This window comes from Artibeus jamaicensis, unplaced genomic scaffold, assembly GCF_021234435.1.
Source record: "Artibeus jamaicensis isolate MK-2021 breed Jamaican fruit bat unplaced genomic scaffold, CSHL_Jam_final contig_867, whole genome shotgun sequence".
Classification (NCBI taxonomy): Eukaryota; Metazoa; Chordata; class Mammalia; order Chiroptera; family Phyllostomidae; genus Artibeus; species Artibeus jamaicensis.
Genome location: NW_026521995.1, coordinates 11,046,168 through 11,065,246, shown reverse-complemented (window position 1 = coordinate 11,065,246; position 19,079 = coordinate 11,046,168). Strand labels below are relative to the sequence as shown.

General features: G+C 35.1%; 1 protein-coding gene across 8 annotated transcripts in view; it reads left to right on the top strand.

Moving 5' to 3' along the window:
* The window catches only part of WAC (WW domain containing adaptor with coiled-coil), a 93,974-nt gene extending 75,288 nt beyond the window's left edge, over positions 1 to 18,686 (top strand). For all 8 annotated transcript variants that reach the window (XM_053673493.1, XM_053673492.1, XM_053673489.1 and 5 more), the window contains 7 exons: positions 2,254 to 2,499; positions 3,783 to 3,905; positions 4,797 to 4,945; positions 10,984 to 11,105; positions 12,547 to 12,733; positions 13,982 to 14,109; positions 15,536 to 18,686. In XM_053673493.1, the coding sequence (XP_053529468.1) occupies positions 2,254 to 2,499; positions 3,783 to 3,905; positions 4,797 to 4,945; positions 10,984 to 11,105; positions 12,547 to 12,733; positions 13,982 to 14,109; positions 15,536 to 15,605 (1,025 nt within the window). In that variant the 3' untranslated portion in view covers positions 15,606 to 18,686. The remainder of the gene's footprint in view (positions 1 to 2,253; positions 2,500 to 3,782; positions 3,906 to 4,796; positions 4,946 to 10,983; positions 11,106 to 12,546; positions 12,734 to 13,981; positions 14,110 to 15,535) is intronic.
* Positions 18,687 to 19,079: the final 393 nt, after the last annotated feature.

Sequence of the window (19,079 nt, the reverse complement as noted above, 5' to 3'; positions counted from 1 at the left end):
GACGTGTAGACCTTAAAATGTTTGCTTTAAAAAAATTAAAATGTCTTAGGCCTTCTGACTTGATCATAATTGATCAGTACATCCTGAGGTCTGCATTTTAAAAAGCTATTACCCTCTAGTTCTTTTGTCAGTTACAGTGGTGCCATAAAAAGGTTGATAGAGTAGTCCATATTCAGTAAGCTTGCTAGGAATACCTAGCTTTTCTGGGGGCATGGGGATGAATGAATTTAGTTAAAATTGGAAATGAACATTTACAGTTACTAGATAGCAGTGTAATATTCAAATGTAGTATGTCTTAAATGTACATCATAATAGCAGTCTTAAATCAGTTAGTACATATGAGCTTAAAATCTTCAAGAAATTTATACGTATAGGAAATCAAAGATGTTTTCAGCAGTTTTTTTTCCTAAAGAATTATTTTATTGCTTGAGTATGTAGGCATTTTTATGCAACCAGGGCAGAGGATGTGGATGAATCCTTTTCTAAGTGGGGGAGGACTCGTTTGGTCTTGTAATATCAAGTCAACCAGTGAATATGGCTCTCGGTCAGAATCAGACGTAATTTAGTAGTATCCTTATCCTTTCTCTTCCTCTCAAGATGCTTTTAAACAGCAACAGCTTTCTTAATTAAATGGTAGTGATTTTCAGGAAGATCAGGAGCCAAGTCCTTCTGACTTAAGAATTTTCAAGATTGCATTGTCAAAACATACACATGTGACACCATGTGAGTCTCTCAGGATCACACCAATTTGTGAGGAGTCATTCCCACTTGTCCAGACAGATGTGTTCCTTCACGTGTCAGACATCAGCTTCAATCAGGTGGGACCTTGTGGTAGGCGGAGGCCACTGGGACGGGACAGGCCCCTTCCTGGGAGCATGCGTGCAACCAGTGATGGCAGCAGACAGGCAACGAAAATGAGTACACATTGTCATATTTTGTCTTAAGACCAGTATGTAAGAGTATATATATGAACATCCTGAGTAGTCCAGTCTTAATGTTCTTACTCATAATAAGCTGTTTTTAAAACTTTTTCTCCCATGATAGTCACTGTATTAGTAAAATTCCATGCCACAAAAATACCAGTTTGTGTTTATTTTCCTGCTAGTAGACTTTTGCTTGTTTCTAGTTTCGTGCTAAAATAAAACAAATATAATAATCTGAAAAAAATGTTGAATCTTTCTCCTGATTTATTTACTTCAGAGTTTATTTAAGAGGAGTTACTGGGTCATCAAGTGTGTGCAGCTCAGTTTTTCTAGATAATGCCTATTTATTACTTTCCAATTTGGTTACATCAGTGTCTACCAGAAACACGAAGTGTTCCTGTTACTCCTTGTCAGCATTTGACATTGTCAGGCTTTTACATTTTTGTCAGTTTGGTGAATGTAAAAGGACACCCTGTTGCTTTTCATTTGCATTTTCCTGATTATCAGTGAAGTTGAGCATCTTTTGTAGTTTTTTAAGCCATTCAAGTTTCTGCTCTGAAATATTTTTTGTTTATTTTTCTATTTTGTAGTTTGTCTTTTATGATTTATAGGAATTCCTTAAAATATTTTGGTTACCAGTATGTTTGATGTAATTGTTTGCCTTTTCTAAATGTCTGCATCCTGATGTCAAAAGAGATCTTACTATATTTTCCTCTACTAGTTCTAAAGACTTACATATATATACAAAGTTTAAATTTACCTTAATTTGATTTTGTTTTGAATGTAATTTATTATATATATGTCAAGGCACTCCACTTGTGTTTTTTATCATGTTCTTAGCCTATTCTGGGGTTGCTCACCATGACGCCTGTACTGATTTATAGTAAGGACATTATTATATTTAGGTAAACTGTTACTGTGGTCATAAATATTTTTGCCTTGTTATTTTAACAGACATACAACATTAAGTACTGAAGAATTATATTCTTTTATTCTAATGAAAGCTTACTTGAATATGTGGTTAATACACAAGTGTGTTTGAAACTACATTACTAATAAATAGAATCAGGCATATGAGTTTGGTTGAATCACTGCTTCACTAGGTTTTGTGTCTTCAAGCTGTGTAATCTTTCAGCTTTCTCAGCAAGGAAAGTGAGACATAAAAATGCCTACCTCGTTTTTCTAATCAGTCATATTCACAGAGCCTCTTGTAAAGATTAAATGACATTACTTGAGTTAAGTGCGTGAAACAGTGAAAATTATTTGATTTTGGTTTCAGTTTCCTCAATTCAAGTAATTTTTTTGGCTTTATTATCTCCTGTTTATTTAGAATCCGCATCAGGAGAGAAATCTGTATCACATTCTTGCACAACTCCTTCCACATCTTCTTCCTCTGGACTGAATCCCACGTCTGCACCTCCAACATCTGCTTCAGCAATCCCTGTTTCTCCCGTCCCACAGTCACCAATACCTCCATTACTTCAGGATCCAAATCTTCTTAGACAGTTGCTTCCTGCTTTGCAAGCTACACTGCAACTTAATAATTCTAATGTGGACATATCCAAAATAAACGAAGGTAAATTTTTATACTAATAATTTTTAAAAACCCACTTGCATTGTGTAAAATTAGGTTATTTGTAAAATCTTTGTTTTAGGAATGGTCTTTGTTTCATTTTAAAATTCACATTTGCACTTCATTTTCTTGAATTTATAATCTCCTGTAGTTGAATGCCTTTGGTATTGTACTTGAGTTTGCAGTTGGATTTTCTGTGCATTTTTCAAGGCTGACCACCTACCTAGTAGCTGTTCTTTCTATTTAATGTGCATGGTAATTTTTTTTTTTTAAGTAAAAACAAAATAAAGAGCATTTGCTAAAATCAGTACAAAAACACTTGATTTCTTAGTTCTTTTTTAAACCTCCTGTACATTAATAATGATTTGGATTGTAAATATACTAATTATTTAAAAAGTAGGAGTTCAGGTAATTCCTTCTTATGAAAAAAAATGAGAAGGGAAGTAATGGATAACATTTTGCTCTTTTTTCCTAGTTACTTGCATTACTAATTCCAACTTTGCTTTCTAGTATGCTAAAGTTTCAGGCAGTGATCTCAAGTCTGAATAAAAGTACATGCAGTTTTAATTTGTAAACCATTCAGATTCAAACATTCAGTGCTAAAAACATTGCAAAATTTTGTATTTCTGTACAGTTTTACATAATACATATAACAGTAGTGTTAAGTGGTTAAGTTTTCCTTTTATCTTGAAAATGGAGCTACGACACTAGTTGATCATTAGTCTTGTGTCCTCATTGCCCTCAGCTTTTCTTTTGTGTCGTTCCCCCCCAGGTTAACCATGCCGTCCTCTTCTTGTTTAATTCTCTGGTTTTAAAAGATTGTTGGTGGGGGTGTTGACATAGAGTTTGAGTGGTCAGCTTGTCTAGGGAGGGAAACAGTCTCATTAAATAGCTACCATTTATCCAGTTAATTCTAAGTAGTGTACTGGGTAGTTTACATATATGTGGGTGGGTTTGCTGTATAATCAGAAGTTCCAGTGAATACTCTAAAATTTGATTGTTCTTTAAAAGTCTTACAGAGTTTTCTTAAACAGAATACCTGAATTTTAATATAAAGAAAACTACTCTTTTCCTTTATTATAAACCCATTAAATTTCTTGTCCTCTGCCTCATTTAGATTTTCACATCTCCAAACCCATTATATTATCCCAGTTTTCTAGACTTATGTTGAGAGTTCTAGTTTAAAACACTCCAGTTTTACGGGGATTCTTTTTGAATTTTCAAGTTGTTATTAATGCCACATATGCCTCTGTTTTATTTGAATTTAAAATAATGTGTGTTTTTAGTTCTTACAGCAGCTGTGACACAAGCTTCATTGCAATCTATAATTCATAAGTTTCTTACTGCTGGACCATCAGCTTTCAACATAACCTCTTTGATTTCTCAAGCTGCTCAGCTCTCTACACAAGGTATTCATATTCTTAGATATCTTTAGCATCATATCTTGATTTCAGGGGATTATTAGCAAATTTTTGTAGTCTTTGAGCTGATTTGCCACAATAATGGTTTTATTTTGTGCTTGATTTTTTTTACCCCCACTCACACAGTAGTATTTTTACTTGCTTTTTCTTTTTAGATGAAATAAGCTTTGACATCTTATAATATGCCATCAAATCTGTAACATAATAAATTTTTTCATGCTGTATTTAAGTTGTTGATGAGATACTTTGCTCCTTGCTCCAGAGCTAGAAGTAAATTATGATATGTTCTCAATCTTTGTGAACCACTGAGTATATTTTAAGAATTGAGTCATGGCTCAGATTGGTGTTAGATGGTTTTTTACTAGAGGATATGGATACAGAAATGCTCAAGTTCTGCCTTCAAATAGCTATTCCTCTTCCCTGTAAAGGTATTCAGTGGAAAGAGATAACATGCAAGAATAAGTGCAAGCCCCAATTTAGGAAGCTGGCAAATTGAGCAGGAATAACTGGTGTAAAATTGAAGTATAATAGTGAAAGTCTTTGACAACTCTCGAGTCATCCTCATGAGGCAGGAGACTAAGGGGGAAACTGGGTATGAATGTAGAAGAAATAAGGGTGGTGAGGATACCTTCCATATGAGAATAGGTCAGGCTTCCCCTCCTGCTGTAGCCTAGAGAGAGGCTACACAGGGTGTGTGCTTATCTGTAACACAGCTTTTTGAGTCAACATGGCCCCAGTGAGTATCCCACATTCTCACTTTTCAGATAAGTGTTTCCTTGAGGTGAAGGGATATGCATGGAGAGATGCAAAAAGATCTTCTCTACATATATTACAGAAGTTTTTTGTTTATTTGTAATTAACTTCTACATTTTTTTGCAGCCCAGCCATCTAATCAGTCTCCAATGTCTTTAACGTCTGATGCATCATCCCCAAGATCCTATGTGTCTCCGAGAATAAGCACACCTCAAACTAACACAGTCCCTATCAAACCTTTGATTAGTACTCCCCCTGTTTCATCACAACCAAAGGTATGTTGTCTTTGAGAGAAATTCAGAAAATAAACCACTTGCTTTAAAAAAAAAAGTTTAATGTTGTAAAATCTGTATTATATAGAAAAAGCCTTTCGAGAATAAAGTGGTGAAGTGTCAGGGACATGTAAGTGTGAATAGGTGCAGGTTAGAATCTCTCAAATTAATTGTAGGATAGAAGAGGGACTTGTATCTGTGCTACTTTTATGCACTGATTCTTCTCTTTGTTGCTATGAAGATATCTTGCACTATCTTGCTCATCTCACCCTGGACTTGAATTATTTCCCTGTCCCGTATATGTATGCTATATAAGCTACCTGCCTATTTCATCACTTAACAGCCATCTTGGTTACCAGAGAGAAAGTACAGTGATGTAACTTTGTTACAGTATATTGGTATAATTGTTCTATTTTATTGTTAGTTGTTAATCTCTTACCATGCCTAATTTATAAGTTAAACTTTTTTGAGGATATGAATGTATTAGGAAAAAAGAGTACAGTAACTAACTCTTTGCTTAGCACCATTGATTGGTTCCTATGACTTGAAGCAAAACAACATATACTGAAACCACTTATATTATAGGCTAATTGAGATAAAAAATGAGAGTTAATTTTATAATAAAACATTGTTGAACAAAATCACATGGAGAGCAAGATAAAGAAGGGTACACTAATTGAGTCTTAATATTTGTAGAATTTTCAAACTTGAGAAGATATGAGAAAACATGTTTTCCATGTTTTTTCCCCATATTTTCCATTTTAGTCATGAGTCAGTTTCTGTGCTAACAGTTGTGTATGTGTTGTGTTTAACTTTCACATCACAAGAGTCAACTGGTTGCCTGAATTAACAGTTAAGAAAATTAAACCTTTAGTTAAATCTAGTTTTTGTGGTAGAATCAGAATTTGAGACCCAGGTCTTTCTGAATACAGAACCCATACAGAACTTTCTGAATACTGAACAAAATGTTTCATGGGTGGCTACTCATGGCTATTTAGAGCAGTTAGAGAATCCTAGAAGCAGCAAGAGATAAGGGACAGTCACCTACATAGGAGTGCCCATCAGACTCTTAGCTGATTTCTCAAAAGAGACCTTACAGGCAAGAAGGGGTTGGAAAGAAGTATTTCAAGTCATGAAAGGCAAAGACCTACATCCAAAATTACTCTATCCAGCAAAGTTCGAGTTTAGAGTAGAAGGGCAGATAAAGTGCTTCTCAGATAAGGTCAGGTTAAAGTAGTTCATCATCCCCAAACCCTTATTATATGAAATGTTAAAGGGAGTTATCTAAGAAAAAGAAGATAAAAAAAAAGATGAACAGTGAAAGGACAGCAAACTCACAGTTATTAACAACCACACCTGAAACAAGCAAACTAAGCGGACAGCTAGATCAGGAGCAGAGCCACAGAAATGGAGATAAGTGTACAGCAAATGATTAAAAATGAAATAAGTGATAGTATTAGTTTTACAGTCAGTTATCAAAATTAGGATTTCAAATCCCTTTTTTGACATCCAAAAAACTTTTTGATGTAATACCTTCCATCCTGCACCCCACCCCCCACATTCCTCCGCTTTAGTTCATGTCCATGTGTCATAAGTTTTTTAGCTTCTACATTTCCCGCACTATTCTTGCCCTCCCCCTGTCTCTTTTCTCCCCATCATCTGTGCTACTTACTCTCTATACCTTCTCCCCCACTCTCCTTCTCCCACTCCCCTGTTGCTATCAGTTTTTACATACAAAAACTTTCCAAGTTGTTTTTTTTTTTTTTAATTTAATAGTGGACATTCTATCCACTGAACAAAAATAAGTGGACATTATAAAAGAACAGTTTCTTATATATTCAGAAGTAACAGGGCCATCCAGATTTGTTTGGGAGAATATTAATCATTAAAAAAATAAACTGCCAGAGGATGTGACTTATATTTTAAAAACTGCCTGTTTCTTTTTGGCATCCAAATATGAGTAATATGTGTATCTCCACTGGCAACAATGGACCTCTCAGTGTGTCCATTTAGGATAACATCTTTTTGATGAAGACTAAAGTTGACTTTTGTATGGGCTATAGCTTATTCTCTGATAGATTAATCTATGATTTGTCTCCATTTGTGTTTGAAATTTAAGCAACGTATTTATATGATGTAATATTTATTATTGATGTAGAAGTAATAGTATAGTCCTAAGGTGTTAGAAATGAGGGAAGTCAGTAAAGGGAGGTTACCAGAAAAAAACAGTAAAAGGGTAAGATTATGTAGATTTAACTTACTGTCTTTTGCATTGGTAACTTTCTGTAGATATGGTCATCCTCTTTTCCTAGTACACTGAAGGTGACAGCCTTGCAATGCAAGTATGTCTTTTACAAATCATAACTGTCTCTGTTCTTCTTGTTGGGTTAGTTTGTTTTTTAGATTCAGTTGTTGATCTGTGTTTTTTGCCATTTTATTCTTAATAGTTTTGACCTTTTTCTTAAGTAAGCCTGTTTAATAACATTTCATGTAATAATGGTTTGGTGATGATGAATTCCTTTAGTGTGTTCTTGTCTGGGAAGCTCTTCAGTTCTTAAACGGTACCTTTGCTGGGTAGAGCAGTCTTGGATGTAGGTCCCTACTCTTCATAACTTGAGAATTTTTGCCAAACCCTTCTAGCCTGCAAAGTTTCTTTTGAAAAATTGACTAACAGCCTTATGGGAGCTCCTCTTTAGGTAACTATCTTCTTTTTCTCTCGCTGCTTTTAAGATTCTCTCTTTATCTTTAAAGCTTTGACATTTTAATTATGATTGTCTTGGCATGGGCCTCTTTGCATCCATCTTGTTTGGGAAGCTCTGTGCTTCCTGGAATTGCATGTATAATTCCTTCACAAAATTAGAAGAGTGTTCTTTCATTAATTTTTCAAATAGATTTCCAATTTCTCACTCTTTCTCTCCTTCTGGCCTGCCTATGATGCGTATGTTGGACCTCTTGAAGTTGTCCCAGAGGCTCCTTTACATTATCCTCATTTTTTTTTTATGGATTCTTTTTTCTTCTTGCTGTTCTGATTCGTTGTTTTTTGTTTTTTGTTTTCTTCTTTATGTTCCAAATCATTGATTTGATTCTCAGCTTCATCCACTCCACTGCTGTTTCTCTTTGTAAATTGTTCTGTATTTCAATTAGTGTATCCTCCATTTCTGACTATCTCTCGTTGTGTAGTTGAAGTCCTCACTAAGTTCCTTGAGCATTTTTATTACCAGTGTTTTGAATGCTGCATCTGATAGATTCTTTATCTCCATTTCATTTAGCTCTTTTTCTGGAGTTTTGATCTCTTCTTTCATTGGGCCATGTTTCTTTGTCGTCTCATTTTGGTAGTCTCCCTGTATTTGTTTGTAAGGCATTGCTTTGACTCTGGTCTTGGTCACGTGGCTTAATGTAGTAGGTGTCCTGTAAGGTCCAGTGATACAACCTCCCTTCTCCCCAAAGCCAGGTACTCGACGTGTGCCCTTCATGTGGGCTGAGTACACTGTCCTCTTGTAGTTCATCCTTGATTGCTGTTGGCAGATTAATGGGAGGGATTTTACTCAGGTCTGTCAGTTGCAAGGATTGGCTATTACCACTGACCACCAACCCCCCCCCCCCCCCCCCCGAGGATTAGCTGTGCAGGAGCATGGTGGTGATACTCTGACCTGGTCTATAGCTGTTCACTGAGTGTGCTGGCCCTGTGGTTTCCCAGGTGGTGCAGGCCAAGGTGAGCCCCCACCTGTATTTTGCCTGGGGCCACTCCGCCAGAGTTATAAAGCAATATGAGATGGTTGCTTATGTGCTGGGCCTGGAGATTCCCAGATAAAGCCATGCTGTAAATCTAGGGTGGCTGCTGCTAAGGCCAGGCCTGGGGTTCACTGAGGCCAGCTGTTGCTTGTTTGAGAGGATTAAGGAATTTGTGAAGCATGAAGCAAGACCAACCATTCATATGGAAAAGCAGCTTGGGTGGGCCTGTAAGTTGTGTGAAGCAGAGTCTGAGGATCTCCAAAGCGAGTCAGTGTTAGGTCAGTGTTAGTCGTTTGATGGATCTCGGATGTTGCACCAGCCTGTGGGCTCTGAGGGGAGTGTTTAGAATAGGGACAATGGCCTCTGCTCACTTTGATGCCAGACATATCAGCCTCCTCCCTGCGTGCCACTGATACCCCTCAAGCTGCCACCTGTTGCCAGAGTCCAGAGGGAGTGAGTCTAAGTAGGTGAGCCTATGTGTATGTTCAAGAGGAACTGCTTGGGGCTTCAGCAGTTTCTTCCACTGACTCTATCCCCACTGGTTTTTGCAGCCAGAAGTTGTGGGGACTTAGTTCCTGGCACTTGAACTCTGTAGTGGAGGTCCTGGTGTGGGGCTGGGACTCCTCCCAAGGTATCCCTCCCAAATTTTTCACCACCACACATGGGTGAAGGACCAGCTCATTCTGTGTCTGCACTCCTCCTATCTATCTGGATGGATGTGGTTTCTTTAATTCTGTAGTTGTCAGATTTCCATTTAACTCAATTTCTGACAGTTCTCAGTGATGGTGGTTCTATATTTTAGTTGTAATTTTGATGTGGTTGTGCAAAGAGGTGAGCCATGTCTGCCTGTTCAGCCATCTTGCCTGGAAGTTATAAACTGTAACTTCTGCTTGGTTTTCAGACCTTCTCCTGTGTCTTCCGATTCTTAAAATTAATTTGTCTAAAATAAGGCTCATACCAGATAGGCATATTTTAGAGTGACAAATTCTTTTCCACTACAGCTCCTAAGCTACAAAACCAGTACAGCATGTTATAATACTAAATATTGCAGGCAGTTGTAACACAACAATAAATATTTATATAATGCATTATTCTATGACTTTAAGATGGCCAGTGCGTCAGCCAGGGGCTAAGATGTCGGTACACATTAGGAATTGTTCAGCTCTATTATAATCTTGTGGGACCTCTGTAGTATGTGTACCTTCTTTGACCAAAGGGTTATGTGACACATCACTGTAAAGCAGAAGAGGTAGTATATAGTGTGTTGGAAAGGAAAGTGGGCTTAATTCAGAACTCATTTCTTATGTTGATGTGCTAAGAAAGTAATTTTATGTCCTGTGCCATTTTATAAAGAAATTAGATCCAAGTTTCAAACCTTGACCCTCTTCTAACTACATGACCTGTGGACTGTCATTCTAACTTTTTTGAATCTCTAGACTTTATGGTATTTAAGATCTTTAACTAGATGAGAGGAGAGGTATGTGAATTTTGGCACCTAAATGACAATACTTCTATACAATTAAGTAATTAGTGCCCCTTCCTGTTTCAGTGGTTTCAATTATCTGTGGTCAACTGCTATTCAAAAATAACTAAATGGAAAATCCCAGGAATAAAAAAATTCATAAGTTAAATTGTATGCTGTTCTGTGTGCCATGCAGTCTCTCACTATGTCACTTCACCTGCCCTGAACTTGAATCATTTCTTTGTCTAGTATATCCATGCTGTATGAGCTGTGCCCATTCAGTCACTTAGTAGCTATCTTAGTTATCAGAGAGAGCACATTGACCTTTTATTACAGAATATTGTTATAATAGTTCCATTTTATTTTAGTTGTTGTTAATCTCTTACCATGCCTAATTTATAAATTAAACATTATTACAGATATTCATGTATAGGAGAAAATAATACAGTAACTAACCCCTTGCTTAATTAACACTGCCAATTGGTTATGTGACTTGAAGTAAAATAGTATATAATGAAACCACTAGTACTGTAACCTAAGTGATATGAACTAGAGTTAAGTTTCTACTAATTTTATAATGAAATGATCAAAATGACGTTGAGAACCTGCTATATATAGGATTTGGTACTATTTACAGTTTCAGGCCTCCATTGGGATGGGGGTGTATATTAATCTTATTATGAAGCAATTTAGAACAGAACAACTCTTTGTTATCTTAAAACTCACTGAAGAATAAAAGTAATCGGGAAGTCTTATTGTTAGAACTTTTACTTTCAGCTGCTTTGTATACCATTTGCCAATTTGCCAATGTGATAGAAGCCTTTCTCACCAGCTTTTGGCATTTCAGGTGACTACTCCAGTAGTTAAGCAAGGACCAGTTTCACAATCAGCCACACAGCAGCAGCCTGTAACTGCTGACAAACCACAAGGTCATGAACCTGTCTCTCCTCGAAGTCTTCAGCGCTCAAAGTAAGTTGATGTTATGTGTTGAGACATTATTTTTTTTCCTTAATGTGGCATAATGCATTGTTTGAATATTATAAATATGTATGAATAATAGAATTTGATCTCAGAAGAATCCATGGGTATCCTTAGTTTTATGTATTAAAAAATTTACAGAGGCAAATCCACGACAAGTAGATTGTTGTCTCTAGTAGTGAAGCCACGGTTATTTTGAGGGAAGTGGCTTCTTTAGAATTGTACTTAGTAAAATTTGATGGGACTAAGAGTATGTAATACTTGTACAAAGAGGGCACATGGTTATAGTACTTTGTTTGTAGGAGATGAGACATTTTTAACCTCCTCATAGCAGTCTAAAACTTGGGCCAGTGTTGCCATTTGGTATGTGGCAGGCTTTCCTATTAGCTTCAGCTCTACCCCTGTAAGGATTGCTTGTCATACAGAGCTCTGTCGTGTTGTCACTTTTCTTTGTTAATGAACAAGTACAACATTAAATATTTTCATTTTATTGATTTTCCTATTTTTATTTCTTGCTATGAGGTGGCAAAATAATTCAACTGTTGTTTTTATTGTTGTTTTCTAAACAAGCATTTCAGAACTTACACATCCAAATGAGAGTTGTTCCTTTCAAAATAATCACCTTGGGAAGCTGTCTACTTCAGCAATGTTGCCATTGCTCAGAACATTTTTGGGAAATTCTTCTTTTAAATTGTCTTTAGAGGCTGCAGTATTATTTTAAGTATCCTCAGTGATGAAAACTCTTCATCCTTTGGGAGATTTAGTTTTTGGAAATAACTGAAATTCATTCAGAGCCAAGTCTGGTGAAGCAGGTAGGAAATCAACTTGGGTGATTAAATTTTTGGTTTTCACACCATGTCCCCAAACCCTAGCCTAAACCATATACTTTTAAAAGAAGATAACCAGTCTCAGAGCGTTACTTATTTGGTCTTATTTTGCCACTAAATTCATTCATTGCTATCCAATAAAATGTCTGTACTTTGCTTCTTATTTCACCCTCTGATTCAGTACTTTGTTCTGATATTAAATGAGCAATATGTATTTTCCCCTCCTTCCCTACATGTATGTAAAATATAATTCAGATGTACTTTATATCTACTACAACTGTTAAAATATGACCATTTCTTAGTGACATTCTTAGTAGTTTGTAGTATATGAAGTCATCAGGTTCTGCTGTCAAATTTGAGGAGTACTGTTACTTTTAAATTTGATTCTGACATTAGTGTTAAAAAGACGTTTCCCCCCCACAAGTGTGTTGAGGAATACATGATATAAATAAATATACTTTGAAATTTAAATTCTGTTAATGTTAAAATAACATTTTTCTTAGGCATTTGAATATCTTTAATAGACGGTATTGACAGACAATATCTAGAATACCTAGAAACTACCTGTAGATACACTACACATTCAATTGTGTTTTCTCTTCCAGTAGCCAGAGAAGTCCATCACCTGGTCCAAATCATACTTCTGGTAGTAACGCATCAAATGCAACAGTTGTACCACAGAATTCATCTACCCGAACTACATGTTCATTAACACCTACATTAGCAGCACACTTCAATGAAAATCTCATAAAACATGTTCAAGGATGGCCTGCAGATCACGCAGAGAAGCAGGTACGTTACACGATTCACAGCAGATGTTTTACCTTTGGATGACTAAAAATAGATATCTTCGGTTCTGCTTTTAGAAAATCTAACCTGGTCCCCTAAATTTATATATTTAAAACAACTGTCTAATTAGGTTGTTTAGTAATTTTGTAAAATATTTATATATACATATATTTACCTGATGGAATATTTATGAGGTTACTTTTGTGGTTTCACAAAGAATATTTTTAGTATAATCATTATAGCTGCCATTATCAAATACTCAGCATTTAGCTCTGTGGTAAGTGCTTCATTTTCTCCAACTTAAAACTGCTAACCAGTGCTGATGAGTTTTTCTGTTTTATCAATGAGGTCCACCTTTAAAACCAAACAGATTATACCAAGGTCACCTCGTTAATATTGCCATGTGGTTCAAAGCCAGTGTACATTTTCCACTCAGCCAGCCATTCTGATAGTTTAAAACCTGTTAGTGCAATCTTATGACTCTACTTCTAGATTAAGCTACTAGAAGTTAAACACTTTTGTGTTGGGATTAGGGGCCTTAGGACATTGCAATTATTGCTGTTGACTTCTCCCTTTTATCTGATAACTGACAACCGGAAGTATTCCATAAATTCACAGAGCCAGGTTATGTATCTCATGATCAGGAATTCAGCAAAGCCCTTTTTATCAGTGTCATAACCTGAACTTCGCTTTGGCTAACCCAGCATCTTTTATTAATGACAAATCATAAGTTGTTCTATCCTAGTGCTGTACTGTTTGAGATTAGCAATACTATTTTCTCAAGAAGCCTGAGGTATGAATCCTAAAATGAGTGCCTTTCACTATATGAGAGGGGTTCTTTTTTGTTTAAGGTTTTATTTATTTTTAGACAGCAGGGAAGGGAGAAAGAAAGGGAGAGAAATAACATGTGGTTGCCTTTCACGCACCCCCAACCTGGGACCTGGCCTGCAATCCAGGCGTGTGCCTTAGACTGGGAATTAAACCAGCAACCCTTTGATTCACAGGCTGGCACTCTGCCACTGAGCCATACCAACCAGGGCTGCTGTTGTTTTTTTTGTTGTTTTGTTTTGGTTTTTGTTTGTTTTTTTTTTTAAGGAAGTTATTTTTCCCATAGACTGACCCGCATTTTTGTGGGTTTAAAGAAAAATGATTATTCCATAATCTCGGTATATAGTTCTACTCAAAAATTGAATGTTTTGTTTTTTATATGTAAATGTGTCTTATGTTGTATGTAATTTTCTTTAATTATAGGCATCAAGATTGCGAGAAGAAGCCCATAACATGGGGAGTGTTCACATGTCAGAAATTTGTACTGAATTAAAAAATTTAAGATCTCTAGTCCGGGTATGTGAAATTCAAGCAACTTTGAGAGAGCAAAGGTAAGTTTTGCACTGAAGTAATTTTTGTTTCTTAGCATTATAAATCTTAAGTCAGGACAAGAGCATAAAACTCTTAAATTTCAAAAATGAAATTTAATGTTTCTTTGATATATTGTATCATGTTCTATAACACTATAACTTGTGTTTTTATAATTTAATACTGGTGAATGATAATGGCATCTAGATTTTTATTTTTCTTAACCCATGATAAATGTTTCATTAGACTTTATTTCTTGCATTATAACTAAGGTGTACCAATATATTATTTAAAAAGTAAAATTAGCAACTAATTATAAAGGGTCACTTTTGAATCGAGGAGCCTATTGAATTGAGGTGACTTATCCATTGCCAAGGGTACTTATTTCATATTTCAGGTCACAATTTACATCATGCTTGTATCACCAATAGATAGTTGAAAATTACAGGAAAAGTTCAGTTCAGCCAGTTCAGTGATGTGTATTATTGTTTCCTTATTTTCACCTAGATTCTCATTGTCCCGTTTTTCTTAATCTGGTATCTAGTCAAGTTAGAGTATCAGCATCTGGTAAATAATATAGATTCACTTTAAATGGTTTCACATCCTGTCCATTTAAGGTAGTGTTAATTTTGTCGTGAAACCACAAATAGTAAAATACCAAAGTTGGGATTTGTGGTTAACTTGGAAAAATTGAGTTTTTATATAATGTCTTAATTACTAAAATACCTGGAGGTGTTTTTTTTTTATTATCAGCTGGGGTTGGGGTTTGTTGTTTGTTGTTGTTTTGTTTTTGTTTTTTACTCTAGGATTGTTCTCAGTGGAGTTTTAACATACATAACTTCATTTTGGCTGCCTAGATGATTTTGCTTTTAGGAAATTATACTATTTCTTATTGTTTGCTTTGTTGAAATATGCATGTCTGTGGGACTTTGACTTGGCTTTTATGAATCTATGTTTGTAGTGTGAAAACTGTTCTTCAGAAGAGTCTCTTGCACCTATGTAATTAAATCCAGGCATAACTAGACTTACTGTATTGTAGTTCAGAAAACATGCAATATACTTTTTTTTGATACATAATGTTTTCTTTAAATAATAATTAGATTTTTATAATTGATGTTGAAAAACATGCAATATACATTTATGTCATGTTTAATATCTACTGTCTTTGTGTGTGTGTGTGATGATGCAGTGAACATTACATTTTAAATCATCTTTATATTTAAATCAGTTGAGAAAATGCTAGAGAACATTTAACTTTTGTTATCCTGATGTAATGTACTAGTATATCATCTCTTCAGTGATTATTTTATCTTAACTGTAATCAGTATTTAATTTTTTTGTCTTAACTAATAATTACTCATTTTGTTTAAGGTATTTTTGTTAAAAGTTTGTTTTTTCCTCTAATATTTATATGACCACACATTTCTAATGTTTTCTTATTTTTTGCAGGATACTATTTTTGAGACAACAAATTAAGGAACTTGAAAAGCTAAAAAATCAGAATTCCTTCATGGTGTGAAAATGTGAATAATTGCACATGGTTTTGAGTACAGGAACTGTAAATCTATTGCCCAAGCTTAACATTTTTGAGCTGCATTAAAGTAGACTTTGGACCGTTAAGTTGGGCAGAGGAAATGACAAGGGGATGGGGGTCTGTGAGATTAATTCAGGGGAAAGAGACAAGATTGATTTGTAAAACCCTTGAAATGTAGATTTAATGTAGATGTATTCTTCACATTGTAAATATGTTTTGTAGAGTGAAGCCATGGGAAGCCATGTGTAACAGAGCTTAGACATCCAAAACTAATCAATGCTGAGGTGGCTAAATACCTAGCCTTTTACATGTAAACCTGTCTGCAAAATTAGCTTTTTTAAGGAAAAAAAATGTGGGAGGGGGGTTTAATTTATCATTCGGAAATCTTGCATTTTCAAAAATTCAGTGCAAGCGCCGGCGATCTGTGTCTAAGGAGATACAATTTTGAACCATATGGGCAGTGTACAAAATATCGTGAAACAACTATTTCTACACTTGCACCTGATCAAGAGCAGTGCTTCTCCATTTGTTTTGCAGAGAAATGTTTTTTCATTTCCCGTGTGTTCCATTTTCCTCTGAAATACTTGATCTGATTTTACTCATTTTTTAAAGCTCCTCTTTTTTCTCCTTTCTTAAGGCACTGTTGCTATGGCACTTTTCTATAACCTTTTCATTCCTGTGTACAGTAGCTTAAAATTGCAGTGATTGAGCATAACCCACTTGTTTGTATAAATTATTGAAATCCATTTGCACCCTGTAAGAATGGACCTAAAAGTACTGCTGGGCGTGTGCTAAAAGTACATTGATTGCTCAAATGTAAGGAAATGGCCCAATGAACATGGTTGTGGGAGGGTAAAGAGGAAACAAAGCTAGTCACATGTGAATTGTATCTGTTGTAATAAACATGTTAAAACAAATAAATTGTTATTTTTTTTTCCTTTGGTCAAATGCATATTAGAATTGGAACTGCCTGGGGATTCTTTACCAGAACTATTCTTGTTGAATATTTATACTTAATTGAAGTAAGTCCTTAAGGGAGGTTTTGTTTAAAGCACACTAACAGGAAATGTGTGTATAAGATATTTAATGAAATATGAAATTCAACAAGAATGATGAAGTCACTTCCCAAGTGGTTGTCATTTGTTAAACCCTGGTTTACCTGTCTTGCTATTATGACATTTCATTTTGAAGGATGTTTGTGTTGTAGCTAACTGTTCAAGTCTGGTGCTGACTGCTGTTCTTAGCCATCACAAAACGCTAAATTTGTGTAATGGGAGCTTCCTACTGTTAGATGGAAATGGTGGAGAAGCTCAGCTTTGTATATTGTTTTCCTAAAGTATATTAAAATAAAAAAAGAAACTATTGCTACTATAAAATTACCTTGGCTTTTTTTTTTCTTTGCTAAAATATTGGTCATCTGGCCTTAGCATGACACTGCCAGTATTATATCAAATCACAAGGGTTTCTTTATGCAGAAAAATCTTAATTTCAAAATCTTACCTAATTTAGAGCCATTTTTTCTGTCAAGGCAGATGTATTCAAGTGCTTACAGAGAACTGCCAGCACCAAGGGCTTATTTTGTGATGTTAGACATTAATGTTACTACATTCTGGGATACTAAAGTTTTGAAATTACTCTTGTGCTTTAAGCATATTTAAAGTATAGAATATAATGATCAGACTCTTCAATAAATTTTAGAAAGTAAACTGTAAGTGATAGTATGGATGATATTTCCTAAAATATAAAAGTATTCCAGTATAAAAAATAATTCCAGTATAAAAGACTGATTTTTTTATTGTACTTTAAGCATACTTATGCAATGTAAGAAGAAACAAATGTCATAAGTTACATCATCATGAAATGTTTATACCTGAGATTGTTAACACTTGCTGGACTTGATTAGTGCATGTAACTGAAACTCTAAAGAGCTATGTTAAGCTAGAACCCGTACCAATGCAGGCCTGTATATTTCCCAGGAAGAAAAAAGCAGTTTGTGATGTGGTAGGCAAAGGTTTCCTTATCAGTTGGTAACTTAACTTGTAATTTAAGGTAAATTTGAATTTGACTTGCTAATAGTTTATTATGGATTTATGTCACTTATTTTTTGCTTTAAAAAGTTTTCATCCCTAAATGAATTGCCCACATATTTATAGAAGATGCTTAATTTGAAATTTCCTGGTGAATTTTTAAACACAGAAAATTAAAATTTTTGTAGACTATTTTTACAGTACTTGAATCACTTATTCTATAGTAAATTATTTTAAATATTGCACTTTAATACAGACATGGTATCCAGCTACTAACCTTGAGGTAACCAGGGGACTATTTATTAAAATAGGCATAATATCAGAGAATATTCCTTATTTAGTTGGCCTATTGCCATGGCTTTGAGTATATATCTCATTTTGGTGGCACCTTGGTTCAAATAATTTGAAATACAAATATGAATAGCCCCTAGGAAACCTCAGGAGTTTTTAAAGGGACATATTCAAATTGTATTGTAATAAAATGTATTTGTGAAGGTGGGCCTGTTAGAAAGTCTTTACCCTGAAGAACCAGCTTTCCTACTATTTTTTCTTTTGGGTGTAACTATAGTTCAACTTTAGTTTTAAAACTTGGTTTATATCTCCAGATTTTTAGCACTGAAAATTCCATGCTTCAGCCCTTTTTAAACACATCATGCTTTTAATAGTGCAAATGAATGGTTTACCTTCTAATTTTATGTATGTTTCTCACACTTGTAAAATCTTCGAAAGGAGGTGCTTAAAACTTTGCTAAGAATGAATTTTTACCCCCCAATTCAAAAATAATCTATTATGTTGAAACAGCCTTAGCTTTAAGGAATTATTTCCCTGGGGTGGGGCTGGGGCATGAAGTAAGGTCACTGCAAATCAGAACCATTGTGGTTCTGAATTGGATTTCAATCAGGACTTAACGCTACTGTATTTAGATATGGGTTTGAATATATGGATTTCTTTTCAATACCTGTAAATATGGCTATATTCTTGTATTTGTACTGAAGTGTACAAAATGACACTAAAAAGTAATAAATATGTTTTGACTATATTGTGCAGTTATTTCAGAACAGTCTGTTTGAAAAGTTTTAGAATGAGTAATTTGCATTTAAGAAAACCAAATACCAGATTACTGCTAGCATTTTAACAGCAGTTGTCCTGTGTCAGTTGCAATATAATTTCTTAATTGCAGTATTTTAATAAAAAGTTTTGACTTAAAAGTTGGGATTCTTTAGATCCTGTTCTAATTTATTGTACCATTTTCCCCCCGATGTCTGAACTTGGGGGGGGGGGGTGCCGTAAAGTGCAGTCAGCCTAGGTGCTCTCATTTAGGCCCTTGGCTTTCGAAACCCTGCTTTAAGATCAGTTTCGTTTAAGTTAGCTTTAGTCTTGATCTCTTTGAGCTCTCAGCAACAGTTTGGATGCTTTATTTCACATTGTAATG